This window comes from Siniperca chuatsi, linkage group LG7 (assembly GCF_020085105.1).
Source record: "Siniperca chuatsi isolate FFG_IHB_CAS linkage group LG7, ASM2008510v1, whole genome shotgun sequence".
NCBI classification, from domain to species: Eukaryota; Metazoa; Chordata; class Actinopteri; order Centrarchiformes; family Sinipercidae; genus Siniperca; species Siniperca chuatsi.
In genome coordinates, this window is record NC_058048.1 from 3561283 (window position 1) to 3576972 (window position 15690).

Below are 15690 nucleotides of genomic sequence, written 5' to 3' on the forward strand. Positions count from 1 at the left end.
CCTGAGCCACAGCAACAATATACTTCATATAATAAATATATCTGGGCATTATCATGTTGGCCCATAAAATGTGTTACCAAAGCCTTAAACACAAATATCTCCTGGTATCATTATGAGCCAAAAAACATATTGTTTAACTCATGTGCACTGCGGGATTAGTGCTGACACTGAGTCATAAATCCAAGTCATCAAGGTTTGCTTGTCTGGATTCTCATGTCCCCTTGAGTCTGCAACATAGTTAATGTCATCTTTAACATCATTGTCATCATTAGTCAGCTCAAGTGATATAAAAGTGGTGATTATTGCAAAAGTTTTTGCAAAAATTTTCTCTTGCCAATTCAGTGTCTAGACAGTACAACCCCTGAATATCCACAAGTCCATTTGTCAGGACTTCAGAAGAGTTTTATTGCAATCAAATTGTTAATCAAATGGTGACATCTGCTGGACAAAAGTGGTTTGGTGACAGATGTGAAGCAAATACAGAGGCAAAGTTTCTGATTGTTTGCTACACCTTTAGCTGATATGCCTGAGTGCTAGCTACTGACACAGACACAGCTTTACTTTGCCACTCTGATTAAACCTTTTGAAGATCTGGATCTCATGTTGACTCAGACTGATGGAGATAAGCATACATCTCTTTCTGAGATGTAGCTTTCAGGATGCATAGTGATTTCAGTGAGTCCTGAGGTCACTGGAGGGAGGTTTTAAGTTCAAGTCATAAATCAGTCATATTATGCAACTGGGATTGTAGACATCCAGGAATCAAACAGTATGACACAGCACCTAGCCACAGTGTTGTTGTAAACCCACTCGCTAAATATACATTTCAGAGCAGCCACAAAATCCATAAGTTGCAGTGTTCCTAGAGACTCAGTGACATGGGTAAACCTACTAACCTGGGACTTGCTGATAACATGGTTGGCTTCCAGCTGGATAGAGAATTTGACCCCAAGTTCAGAGGAGAAGGAGCCCATGGGTGACAAGGTCCCTGATGTCAGCACAATACTGTGCACTGAGCCACTCAAGTCAGAGAAGGCCTGGGAGATACAGACACAAACACAATGAACCTCCAAGGGGTGTTTCAGCGGTAATTTATGCCACAATCAAAATATCTAATATTAAGGGTGCATGGTGGTACAGTGGAGAGCTGGAAAAATAGTCTTTAATATATTTTTATTTCTGTGACATATTTTACCAGCACTTGGCCAGTAACCTTAATTTCAGACTGTTAAGACATACATTTTTTATGTTTATCGACTTCTGTAATAGATAAGAGTGGCCTATATGGCAGGGTCTGCCACGTCTAACCTCTCACCACAGCAGGATTGAGGCACCAGAAACTGAGTGTCAGGACTTCTGTCTTGACTCGGATGCTCTGGCGTTGTCTGTGGCGTGGCCGAACAAAAAAGCCCTGGGCATCAGGGACATCAGGTGAGACCTGGTTCGTCCAAGCATAGCTCTTCTGCAGAGCTACCCGGTAGTCTTCAGCAAACCTATGGACACACAGAGAACAACTGAGCAATAGTTAAATTCTATACCCTATACAATAGCTCGTCTGAGGCACTGGCATGACTTAGGATTTTGGTCTAGCTGATGTCTTTGGCATATCTCTGACCTGGAGTTGTCCCTGTAGAGGAAGTCCAGCACCATGAAGAGGCTTTTGAGGACAGCGGAGGTAGCTGAGCTGATGGTTGGGACCTGCACCATATCCTCTTTACCATTAACCAAACCAACACTGTCTTCTTTCTCCAACACTGCTGCTAAGTTTTGCTGTCACACATAAAGGCAGTGGAAGACATATGTAAAAAATAATATATATGTGTGTAAAAAACATAAAACAGTGCAATAGTTTATTTGAGGATTTTCGGTCAGGATTTAGAGTGCATCATAGCAGAGACAGCACTGGTGAAAATTACAAATGACCTTTTAATTGCATCAGACAATGGACTTGTCTCTGTACTTGTCTTGTTAGATCTTAGTGCTGCATTCGACACCATTGACCATCACATCCTATTACAGAGACCGGAACATGTAATTGACATTACAGGAACCGCACTAAGCTGGTTTAAATCCTATCTATCAGATCGATCTCAGTTTGTACATGTTAACGGTGAGTCCTCCGTGCACGCCAAAGTTAGTCACAGAGTTCCACAGGGTTCTGTGCTTGGACCGATTCTATTCACCTTATATATGCCTCCTTTAGGCAATATTATTAGGAAACACTCTATAAACTTTCATTGTTATGCGGATGATACCCAATTATATCTATCGATCAAGCCAGATGAAACTAACCAGTTAGCTAAACTTCAAGCATGCCTTAAGGACATAAATACCTGGTTGACCTGCAATTTTCTGATGTTAAACAACTGAAGTTGTTGTATTTGGCCCCAAACACCTCCAAGACACATTATCTAAAGATATAGTTACTTTAGATGGCATTGCCCTGGCCTCCAGCACCACAGTAAGGAACCTCAGAGTTATCTTTGATCAGGATTTATCCTCCCCATAACTCCCATATGAAACAAACTTCAAGGACTGCCTTCTTTCACCTACGCAACATTGCAAATAAATAATGCTTGTTCATGGTGGGATTTGTTGGGTCTCTTTAATTAATATTATAAAGAGTACGGTCTAGACCTGCTCTATAGGAAAAGTGCAATGAGATAACTTCTGTTATGAATTGCCGCTATATAAATAAATTGAATTGAAATTCAATTAACGGTAGATATTAACGGTAATTGGACAAAATCACAGAGGGGATGTAGTGGTAAAACAAAAAGGTGGGTAAACTATAAATTTCCGCTGGCTGAACTGTCCAATAAACCCACAAAAAGGTGAGTAAAATGTTGCATTTGAAAAAAGTAAAGGTAAATTGCGTTTGCGTGTGTGTGTTTACCTACTACATCCCAAATAATAAAATCACCAAGGCTCATGCAAAATATTAATAGCCATGTTACACTTAAAAGAGCAGATTTGGCTCCTTCGTGAACATCCCATCTCTCACCTTCTCTCAGACTCCTGTGTGTATACCCAAAGCTTGTTCTGGCAAACGATCAGCAACGGGTTCGACTTTACCAACTCAAAAGGGTGGTCCAAAAATGTGTCATTTTTTTATTACTTGTTTTTGTCAGTTGCTGAAAATTGTAAAACAATCAGTGATATAGGCTGCTTAAATATAATCACCTGATTGCAGGGACTGTGTGATGATAACTTTATTTTTAAAAAGACAAAAAGTTGGGTAGCAAAACCATAACTTTGCTGCCCCTAATTGAATAATGGGGATGCATTTCCTCCACTTGCTCCATTGCTCAGATGCCTATGCTCAGGCACATACTCTGATTACACAGGTGAAGTCACTCAAAGTTTGTGAGGGTTCAGTGCTTGAGGCTTAGAATGGACATTTGAACTGGGCTGATGTTTCAGTTTAGTGGAGCTGCTAACTGCTAAAAATAATAATAGCAAAATCCACAGTATTCAGTCAAATTATGAGAAAGTAATGAAGTCATGGTTGAATGTGTAAGGGTGTGGTAAACCTCAAAAATCTACAAGTAAAGCAAAAATATTTGGTGTACCTTCAAAATGCTGAAAGTGTCAGCAGTGATGCCCAGGCTGTGAAAGATGGGCAGTACATCCTTCCCACTCCAGACTTTACAGGCACTCTCATATCCCCGTTCAGACATCATGCTTTGGCTCTCCTGGATCCAGCTACACCACAGACAAAAGACATCCTTAGTAACTATCTACTCAAACTATGAGAACCGCAGATGAGCAAAACTAAGTCACCGAATCACTAACTTGATCAGGCTATAGCAGAAGTTCCTGAGTGGCTCGTGTTTGGAGCGTCTGATGTTGTTGTTGACCATGGCATCGAGCTCGTCCCTAGCCATCAGCAGACTGTTGAGGTTTAATGTAAAGCTGGCACTCTCCCTTGCACAGTCCTCGATGTTGTGGGCCTCGTCCAGCACCAAGATCTGGCCTGCCAGGTCGATCTCCATCTGGTGAAAATGGAGATTGAAAGTAAGAGGAGAGGGAGTGGTTAATCCCTAAACTCTACATACGATCTGGTTCTTAGTTTAGAACTAAGCTCATCTTGTTGCTCCCTTCCCCTGCAACTTCTTTCCTGATTGTTCTACAATTCCTCCATCTTCTCCATCATCTCCTCTACTCACACTCTCTCTGATCATTGGGTCCAGCAGGTAGTTATATGGGCAGAAGATGATGGAAGCGTCCTGCATAAGTTCACGGGCAGCATAGTAGGAGCATGACCGGAGTCGTTTGCCCAGTGCGACCAGGTCTTCGATGTCCCAGGCTTCATGGAGTCCGTGGACCCGCTGTAGCATGTTCTGGTCCCGCATCCTCTGGACACCATGGTAGTAGCGGCATGACCGGCCCTGTAATATACACATTTTGTTTAAAAGATACACAGAGATAGGATTAGACCTATATATGGTTTGTTAGGACTGATAAGTAACCACTCAAAGTCATCAGTATTCGATGGATAACATGTAGTTTGTTTGATCACAAAGTTCTTTTTCAATGCAGGGACTTAACGAAACACAACCTGCAGCCATTGTCACACATTTTGCTTTGTTTCCATAGATCTCCACATGTTTTGGTTAGAGGTTCTTGGAACTAAATTTGGTCTCTGCTCTAGAAGTGATACTAAAAGCAACTTCCAGGCACTTTCAAGGGTTGTCAGCAGTGCTGTCAATCGTGACTGGTCAAGCAGATGTGCCGTCACATCACAAAAAGGACGACTACAAGTGCAACAACAATAACCACCATTTTACTACTGCATCTGTATCGACAAAAATACTTAAAAAATAAGTAAAATGGAGAACGCTTGTTGGACAAACCAAGATGTTCAGGCCCTCAAGGATGCCATTAAGAGGAAGCTTGTGTCTAGCAGAAATGGAGATACAACACACAGCTAAACAGTGCAGGGTTATAATAATAATAATAACAACAATAATATAGAACAGCGTACAGAGTAAGCAAACTAACTACATACTAAAACTACATACAGTATTTATTATTATTATTATTAACAGTAGAAGTTTCTATAGTGGTGGTGGCATAGTTGTAGTTAGGGCTGCAACGATTATTTTCATTATGAATTAATCTGTCGATTATTTTTCTCGATTAATCAATTAGTCTATAAAATTTCAGAGGCGTGAAAAATTCCCCCTACATTTTCCCAAAGACCATGCTGACATTTTCAAATGCCTTGTTTTATACAACAAATAGTCCAAAACCTAAACATATTCAGTGTACTATCATAGAAGACTAAAACAAACTGAAAATATTCACATGTGAGAACAGGGGCCCAGTGAATTTTGGCATTTTTTCGACTCAAAACGATTAACCGATTATCAAAATCGTGTTCATTAATTACTGGCTAATCAATTAATTGTTGCAGCTTTAGTTGTAGTTGTTCATTTCAATGACAGGTTTGATGTACCATTGTCTAAATGTTATTTCAAAGTCTTTTCCACCCTGCCAAGAATAATATAATGGGAAAACACAGAAACCTTGTTCGGTATTAAAATCATATGAAAACTTGTTGAAAATCAATACAAACGATCAACTAATAGCAATATCAATAATCTTTTTTTTAACAAATTTGCTAACAGTCTTCAAAATCTTACATCTTCCTTTTTATTTGTCACAACTAATCCAGACAGTTAAAAATATGTAACATTAGAATTTCTTATATTTACTGGACTGCTTAATTTCTTTACTTATCTCTCGTTTCCAATTTAACCAGAGGTGACATACAGTATTTCAGAGGGTGTCTGTGATCAGGTGTTCCAGCTATTGTAATGGTTTACATGTCTTGGCACTCATACAGTGAATGTAGAGGATGTGTGAAGAAGCAGCATCTCATGTACCAGGCCCCAATTACTCTGTCAAAAGAGGTGTCTGCTTTAGATGTCCCACCCTGTTCTTTATGAATTTAACAGCTTGAGGTGACACTGTCACACACAAATACTGTACACTGGTGGACTCAGTAACCTCCAGACACAATAATAATCTCTGGATGAAATGGTCTACCTCTGAACCCTGACTGCTGAGTGAAAGGGGAGTTGGGGGGATAAACAGCCACCCAGCCACATTCGGAAAAGTCAGGACAGCTTACAGCGCAGTTAAAACGGAGGGCAGGTGTTTTGACTGTAGACGGTATTAGCTGAACGATGTGTGTTTTTGTGTATGAATCACTGTGTGTCTATACAGCATGGTAACCTGACACTGACTAGACTAGACCCTGAGGTGGTGAAGATCAGTACCACCTACTCCAGCGAGGGGTTATGACTGGGCCAGCTACTTCATATGACAAAGTGAGACAATTGCCATGGGAGGCAAACACCTCCAATGACAGCGTAATTGTCCTCATTACAGCAGGCGCCCCAACTTTAGGACAGTAAGAGTCTCATGTCTCTAAAAAAAAACTCTCTCAATGGTTCATAACATTTTAGTGTGTCAAAAAGGGCCTGCTGGACCAATTGTGGATATTGTATCAGTATAATTGCTGCTCGGAGGCTACATTGTTGAAGCAGTTTTGTCTGGTAGTGGTAGTTACTTGTGAAAAAAAAAGTTGTGATAAAATGTTGTGTCTGTTTAATGTTGTCATTCACTAGCTAGTGTAACCAGTGGATAAAAGTTTCATTCCATGGAGAAAGTGTGTGTCATGAGGAGTTGTTTTTCACAGCTGGGCGGGGGTCAATCTGGTTCAAGAGTCCAATTCAGGTCCAGAACAGTTCATTGTGAGGCAAGAGGGAGCACACAAATAGTTGGGGGGTTGAACTGGCCTGAGTTATGGAATATAGCAGACATACAGATTGTGCCCTTCATGGGATGAAAGTCACATGTCAACAGTATAGCCTGACATGGATTTTTGAGATTTTTTTTGGGGGGGGGAAATCAGATTCATTTTTTTTATAAAAGCACATAACAAAACAAACAGTTTTGATTAAAAAAAAAAACTTGAATTTGATTCTTAAGGAATTGTGACCAAGTTATGTAGTGTGCAGGACATTTTACAGTCAAAAAAAGGCTCTCTGTTGGACAAACTATGTAATGGAGACACTGTTTCTAAATCACCTCAAATATATCTTTAGCATTTCTGTACTAATATTTCTTATTATTTATCAGCTGACACATATTGCTATACCATTATATCTGCGATAAGCTAATTTCGGCTAATTTATTGGTATAGCAATATTCCATAGGTGTACATGTGAAGATAAGATAATATTCTTTTGTCATAATTAGAAATAAAAACAAAACAAAAAGATTTCTTCAATATTACATATTTATGACTGATAAATTATTGTATGGAAGAATTAAATTGATAGATCAGTTAGCTTATAAGTGGGTCAATCGTGTCCTATAAAAAAGCATAATGGTTCAAATGATTTGATGGAGTTGCCTTTAACTCTTCACGGTTTTGTCTTTATGTGAAGCCTTAAATGACTCAATATGGTACTGATTTAAGGGGTTTATTGTTTGCAGTGTGCACCTTGACCTTAGAGATCCATCTCTTTGCACGTAAGACAAATTTTAACAATTATACTCTACATAAAGGAAGTACAAGCTTTACAGATGTAGTAGATGTTGCAGGAAATGCATTAGATTGTGACCCCTACAGTATGTATTCAATTTGAATACATATGGGTTACAGCTGCTGTTCATTATGAGGGATCACAGCCACCGTAAAGCTTACAGGGAGTGACTATTTGATACAAAAAGACAGAGTATTACTTTAAAGTGCAAAATAGGCTTAATGTGAACCTATGTGTTTTTGTCAGTGTTTTTTCCTCACATCTTTGGACTCCAGCAGTTCCTTGCAGCGTTCATTGCGGTTGGAGTGAGGCGCCACCTCCAGGTTGACACAGGTGTGATCTCTGCTGGATAAGATGGTCATGGGCACTCTGGAGTAAACAGTGCGCTTCAGCTCGTGGGCGATCTGAGTTATCTGTTTATGTGTGCGAGTGCCAAAGAAGATCTTAGGAATCTTCTTTTTGCCATCTTTCTCTTTGTCCTTCACACCGTGTTTGGTCGAAGCACACAGGCACTGGGAGCAGGGTTCAGGGGACTGGACAGAGAAAAAGAAACAAATACTGAAAGGTAGTTCACAGCTTAGTTTCAACATCTCAGTACATACTGCAGTTGAGTCCCAGATCTTGTTCTGTTAATGACATAGTACCACTAACTGTCATTTGTATGCTGATAATAGAGTCCTTTACAGTTGTGCTGACCCTATAAAGTCCATTTCGTTGGACATTGCACTGAGAACAGACATCTCAGAACCACGCCTGTTTTTGGAGCAAGTCATTTAGCTGGCAAAGTGGTGATTTTGTCAACAAGGGCAAACTAAATACTTGGAGGAAATGTGCAGGAAATATGGACTAACAGTTAATATCAATAAACCATTTTAATGTAACACTCCTCAGCTAGTAGATGCCTTTAAATTGGCATTGAAAATGAAAGATTAAAAGCAGCAACGTTGGTGAAGCAGTCTGTCTGCACTGATGTATAGCCTGACAAGTGATTCTTACAGTTTCTGTTTTATACTGTATGAAAACCTTTAGTTTATTAAATCCCTGCAGCCATCTGAAGGCAGCAGGACAGATGTGCTCATAAATCTGTGCAGCGCAGTGCCATTGCTCACTGCCCCCCATTGTGTTTGTTTTAATCAAATCATGAGCAAACACCACCCGGCTGCTACAAAATTATCCCCAAATTAAATGAACCTCTGCATCCCTTAAACTGGTCAGCTCGCTGGACTTTCCAGGGATGATCAATCCTGTGCATCACAGCCTCCTTCCAACATTTCTGCTTCAGCTTTAATGTTTTATTCTTAAAATTAGTTAAAATGCATACAAGTGGTTATTATGTAGATGTATTATTTAGATCACTGTGTTGCGAATTAAAACTGGAAACATTAGCGGAATGATTTAAGCACAGCTGTAAAAGCCACAATGTGCTTTTGGCTGGAGATCTGGGGTGCTGTTCGTTCGTGTCGTACCTCTCTGCACCATCCAGACAACATGATTTCCTGGAGAAGCCCTCTCTCCATTTGTTCAGTCAAGGTTGTCATGCTTCACTGTGATTGGCACAGCTGTTTCAGAGCCATGAGAATAGTGATGTGATTGGTTGAGATTGTATTTATTCATCACCACACGCTCCCATCTGTATTCCACTTCACACACGTCTTTTTGCATGAACAAATACAGCAGATGCATTTAGATATGACACACAGACCTACCACTTTCCACTGGTCATTGTGCTTGTGCCATTAAATCTATGGGCATGCATCTGACACCAACACCCTACCACCCCACACTATGGCGGCCACAACGCACACATGCACATGGTGCATTGTTTAATTAATGATAAGGTTGGCTGCTCTCGTCTATTTCTGAGGCCTAACCAACAGTGGTACTTATTTATTTATAAAGAGATCTTAAATCTCATCTTATCACTTTCAAAGTTTCAAATAAATGTTCAACAGATCACTGTCTCATGTACATATGCATCTCATGTTTTCACGTGAGGTATGCAACATGCAACTCAGAGAAAATGTTCCTCTCCATTAGTTAGTTATTTTCTTAGCATTGTGAATGTTAAATTACATTTAGCTCTTCAGTGTATTGTGATACAAAATGCTACCAACTCATCACTATTATCCACTGCCTGAATAGGCTTTTTGACAGACTGTCTTGTAATCTGTTTTGAAAAACACATGGAGAAGAATTTGTTACTATACATAAGGTGTCCTGTCACTCTGCACCAGGTGACCTTTTGAGTCTGAAATATGATAGGCCACCATTGTGGCGGCTGAGAAAATCTAGCTGCTTCATAATTGGCCATCCAGTGACGTAGTGGATTCTTTTTTTCTCCCCTCATAGGAGAAGTGTAGCCGGCAACACTTGATCCAGCTTATGTGTTGAGCTCTTTTAAGTGGTGTACTCTTTAACCATTCAGTAGCTCATATACACCATCCAATCACAGGCTTCTCAAATCCCGTATTGGCGCTATAATATAATTTATATTCTGGACTACAGAATCCTATCATTATCAATATTATCAGTAGGAGTAGCAGTAGTAGTACTAGAGGTAATATATCTATACTAATTTATCTATTTTAATCGTTTTTTCAGTGAAAATTCCCACTAATCGTGAATCATATCGCAATCCTAATATCTGTCAAAATAATCACAATATGATTTTTATTTTTTTACCATGTCACCATATAAAAATAAATTTTGCAGCAGATACACTGGTTTCAACATTTGTTTTTTCACGCCCTTAGAAGAACTACCTACAAGTAACCAGCCGGCTTATCTTATTTGCATTTTATTCAATTTTTTCCACTTACTCTTACTTTTGTCTTGCCATTACTGGAGCCATTTTCTATGCTATGTTTGTTATAACAGGCTCTTTTTTAGTGTAAACGACAGTAATAAATGCTGCTCCTTCTCCTTAATAAAATTACATATCCGGTGAAAGAGGATTTTATCCACATGGTCCACCTCTGTAGCAGAGTGACAAAGTCTCTTGCCTTGAATCACATCACAACAGAACCCTCTCTCTTCTGTGTCTGTCGCCACTGCCATAAGTAAAGATGATAAATGAGAAGACTGTCTGCTCATCATTGGCTTTTGACTGAAATAACAATAGGTTGGTGACCTCCTGAAATTATGCCCCAAAAGGCAGTTTTACTGATGGGTGAGCCTTGAGAAAGATGTTGATATTGTGGCACTATCAATTGTTAAACAGCTAATGGCATCAGACCAAAAGGACACCTTGTCCACTGCATGGTATTATCTTTACACTCTGGCCTCTTTCTTCAGAGATTACCATATTTGTGTTAATATTGAACAAACCTAACTCACAAGCTTGGAAAACATGTTAATCCCTAAATCATCAACAAATTACCTAAATGATTCCACGTAAGAATGAATGGCATGTGTTGTCACGCATTGCATCTTACGATGGGGATCAGAAGGTAGCACTTGTGATGACAAGCGAGCAGCTTGAGTTACCGGACGACTCAGATTTTCCAAGCATGTTTGCCCATCAAATATTACAATGTGTGATGGAGTGTAGGCCAAAGAGCCCTTAGAGAGCTGTCTCTCAGAGTTAAGAGGGATAACGAGCCCTGAGCCCATGAGAAAAATAAACAGAGGTGCTGCAGGGCCCCAACACCAGTTCAAGTTACCTTTCTCCTCTGGAATAGTTACGCTCCACAGCCTGGGCCCTGAGCCCGATCACCTTACCTGCTGCTGCCATGTTAAATAGGGCCATCCAAATATCCTGCCACAAGATGGCCAATAATTACTTATTCATTGGCAGGTGGGGGGGTGGATTGGGGTAGTGTAGAAGGGCTTGCTGATGAATAGAGGCCCTTGTCAAAAGCTGCAGCAGGAAACAGCTGACACAAGAGTATCCTTTTACGCGCCTGCCTCCCGAGATGCCAGGACAACAAGGTTTCAGGCCTGGCCCCACAGCTCAGAGCACACACCCCCTAGAAAGGAATGTAGATAACTGGCAAAAGGGGCAAACGGGACGCCAGCTCTGCTCGCAACAAGAACATACTGGTTCTTTCAGCACAGAACAGTTCCACTGGTGTTGTTTCTTGGGTGCCGCTAGCAATGAGAATGCCTTTGCTTTGTCTGTCAAACAACATGTAACGTGAGGGAACTCTTTTCCTATTAATACAGCATTTACAGGTACACTATATAGGACAGGTATACTGAATTTCTTCAGGTTTACTGAGTTTACTTAGTACAGGTACACTAAGTTTCCTTGGTATACCTACACCGCCAGGTGTAAGTGTATGCAGCGGCTAAAGCTTTCTTGAATTGACAGAACAGAGGTCAGTGGTGTTACTGAACACCTCAGAATATTCACAGGTAGGCTTCTGTTGCTATACTCCTTTCCAACACCTGAGAGATAGAAATCTCACACTCCAGGGGGCCAGTAAGAGGGCACTGTGGGGCCGCAGGCAGTGGATCACTTAGGTATCACTGGTGCCTCTCACTGGACGCCAATTTGCTCTTCATTCCACAGCTTTGAAGGTCTTGGAATTCATTCCAATAAGGGTGGGCTTCAACAGCCAATACCTCGGAAGACATGACACCGAACACCTCCACCTACCGATATGACCACACTGTGCAGGTAGAGGCCCTGGCAAATATCTGCCCTCCAAAGCACCTGTTTATCCCCCGGGCGCAGTAACCAGCGGGTGAACCCCATTCAATATTTATCCCCGTGGCTTTCACAGATCAGCGGCCCAGGCGAGGCAAAACCTCTTAATTAAAACTGGAGCTTGCTTCAAAGGGCCCTATTCAGGCCGTCAGTCAGCGCTCGCGGGACAAAAGAGCCCAGGTCATGTAGCTGCAGGGAAACCAGAGACAGACGCGCTTTTTCGACTTTACTTTCCCTCCTCCTCTTTTTCCACCTCCCACCATCCACAGCTCTAAATCCAAACACACACCTGTGGCAAGTTAAGACGCAGTTGTGAGAGTTGTGCAACAGCATTCTATGGCATTCTATGGCTGAGCATGCCTAATGATTATGGTTAACCTGTTGGTCTTTGGGACCTGGAGAGAACTCACGAACATGGATTATTCACCAGAAACAGCATCTAGATACCTTTAAAAACATGATGTTACTTGACACACCTGGTTTGGTTGCGTCTGACAATGGGCTCACACAAGATACTTTTTTTATGATGAGACCAAAAACTTTCAACTCACAGCATAAAATGATTCATCTTTCATTCATAAATCTTCTGGGCTACCAAATAATCAACATTTGAGTGACAAAAAAAGTTTAATGTTCCTTATAACTTTCAAGAGTTTCATCCTGATACTAACCACACAGGTACCTATAAAATACTCTCAGTACTAATTCAGCAGCCCTGCAATAAATCTAGAGCTGAAACAACTAGTCAATTAATTGATTAGTGGATCCACTTAAAATAAATCAGCTGCTATTTTGATAATCGATTAGTAGTTTCAGTCAGAAATGCCATACATTACCAGCTTTTCAAATGTGAGGATTTGCTGCATTTCATTGTTATATATGAGAGTAATCCAACTATCACCACCTTGAGCTCTAGGAAATTATAATGACCAATTTTAAATATTTTCGGACATTTTAGAGACAAAAGATCGGTTAATCAAGAAAATAATTGTCGGAATAATCAATAATGAACATAATAATGAGTTGCAACCCTAAATAATTCATGAAGGTTATACTTTCAGTTTTGTTAAAACTGTTTTAGAGAGGCCTTTTTGGAGCTTGTAGTTTGTGTGTCCACTACCATCTGTCCATAAAAAAAAATAATTAATTATGCTAAATTGATGCAGATGCCATTATGTCAGTGGTTCCACAACTTCATAATTTGTTACAACTTTATAATTTGTCAGCTGACAGGCTATTTAATGTAAATGGTCTCCTTGTTCAAATATGCTAGGATTTCAATGTCAATATGTTTTTAAGTTTTATGTTATGATTTGAGAATGCTCCCCTACCCTTCCTGTGACTGCGGGCTGATGCTTTTGAGTCTGAAAGAAATTGGGATAAATTCCTCTAAACTGTTCTGGTTCTTACTCCATGGTGCATATGGATTTTACTATATATTTAGTTTTGAATTTAACTATTTTGAATTTAAATCTTTCCACAAGGGCAGAAAGGGAAATCAGTCTTGAAAATGCTCTAAATGAATAATTTGCAGATCAACTGACTTCATGTTAAAGAAATGAAAATGATCACATGAATAAAGAGTTCAAGTAAAATCATAACCGCTGGGTAAAAAGGCCCACGTTTATACACACACACGCACGCACACAGCGTTGTTTTATATGGTGATATAGTGTAGTATACCATTTGTATTAACCTTGCATTTATGTACTAGTTAAAACAAACACACCTGTTTGTTAAACATGAATTATCTGCAGTGTTCAAATTTGTCTAATTTTAAGCCTATAGGTCTACATGTTTGAAATGTTAACCACAGCCTTGGTCAATGTGGTGGAGTATACCGCCACCTGGTGGTCAAAGTGAATGGTAATACTGACCCCATTGCTGACATAAACAAATCATAAAATAAGGGGTTCATAACTAGCTATAATCTACTCTACCAGCATCATCCAATCAGTGGACTTTTTTCACAACAGACGTTTTGACATCTCATAGCAAGACAAGCACACATGCAACTAATAACAATAAGGATGGCTCAATTTCATTTAAATGTCTTGGTAAAAAAAATTTTTTTTGTAAAAAGTACCAGCCAGCCAGCATGCACTATGGACCTTTTTCACAGCAGACATTTTGATACGTCATTGCAGGAAAAGCACAGGTGGAATTAACAACATTAATGATGGCTGCATTTCATTAAGGTGTCCAATTTACCAGGCCTTGACGTTGTGCATACTGGCTCACAGGGTGTCAGCCCTATGAAATACTTTTTAAAAAAGGACATTTTGAGATACATATTTTTATTATTATGACATTATTATGAAATTATAAGATCCAGACCCCCACGACCCTCCAAAGGATTTTTATTTAACTCCATTACTGTCTACACTTGTGTCTTATTATCGTGTTGTCAGCAATATGTGAAGCACTTCGCACTAACCTGTATGAATGGGGATTTACAAATAAAAGTTTGATTGACTGATTGAAGGATAGGCGGGTATAGCTTATGGATGGATTTTTGTATTGAGTTGAATTTGTAGTTTTGATAGTGAATATCTTCCATTAATATTTAATATTTCTAAAATACATTATTTTCACAGCAAAAACTCTGGTTTCCAATGCAAATTAACTGGGACCCAGTACTCTTGCTGGAGGTGAATGGACAGGCATAGGTAGAAAATGTCCACATATTTTGGTATTGCCCATGTATTCAGCCTTTTCAGGAGAAAGTGGGACATTTAACATTGTGTTGTCATACAATTTGTTGATTGTAATGTCATGCTATCTGTTGATTCTGTATGTCTGTATTGAGCTGTCTTTCTTGTCTCCATGTAGTGCAGGCTCTGTTTGTATCTGCATATTTTCCACAGATTTTATCGTTGATTGTATTTTCATGCTTTTATTCTTAATGTCTGTGCTTTTAACTATTGCCTGCCTGGGGACTACAGATGAAAATTAGCCTTTCATCAGCTCTACACCACACAGGTAATCAATAAAAACTGTATCATATAAGTCACATCAGAGGTGGTCCACAATCGCTAGCTGCTCTTTAAAATAAGCCTTTTTCACAGCAGACATTCTGACTTCATAGTAGGAAAAGCACAGATAGTACAGAGCCATTGTTAAATAGCATTAACGATGGCTCTGTCCCATTCAGGCAGTGTGATAGTAACCAAGCATGCACAATACCAGGACTGAAATAAAGCAGCAAGATGGAATTCAACCATTTTTTATGTTAATTGTATGGACAATATTGCCCCCATGTATCAGTAAAGCTATTATACAGGTGTAACTCAGCCTCAATGTCTGGAGTGTACTCACGCAGCTTGATGAGGACATAACAGCTGCCTGGCTGTTTGGCTCTGTGGTCAAACTCTGAGGTCCCGAAGGCTCATTTTCCAGCTCCGGCTCATCATCTATGAATATCACTCCCTGCTCCAGACGCTGCCTTTTACGGCTCTGAGGGACAAAAACAGAAAC

General features: G+C 39.9%; 1 protein-coding gene across 6 annotated transcripts in view; it reads right to left on the minus strand.

Moving 5' to 3' along the window:
• brip1 (BRCA1 interacting helicase 1) overlaps positions 1-15690 on the minus strand; it is a 130629-nt gene that overhangs the window by 98885 nt on the left and 16054 nt on the right. For all 6 annotated transcript variants that reach the window (XM_044201836.1, XM_044201832.1, XM_044201831.1 and 3 more), the window contains 8 exons: positions 15532-15669; positions 7823-8095; positions 4170-4391; positions 3796-3995; positions 3573-3705; positions 1616-1770; positions 1316-1493; positions 897-1037 (listed from right to left, as the gene is read on the minus strand). In XM_044201836.1, the coding sequence (XP_044057771.1) occupies positions 897-1037; positions 1316-1493; positions 1616-1770; positions 3573-3705; positions 3796-3995; positions 4170-4391; positions 7823-8095; positions 15532-15669 (1440 nt within the window). The remainder of the gene's footprint in view (positions 1-896; positions 1038-1315; positions 1494-1615; positions 1771-3572; positions 3706-3795; positions 3996-4169; positions 4392-7822; positions 8096-15531; positions 15670-15690) is intronic.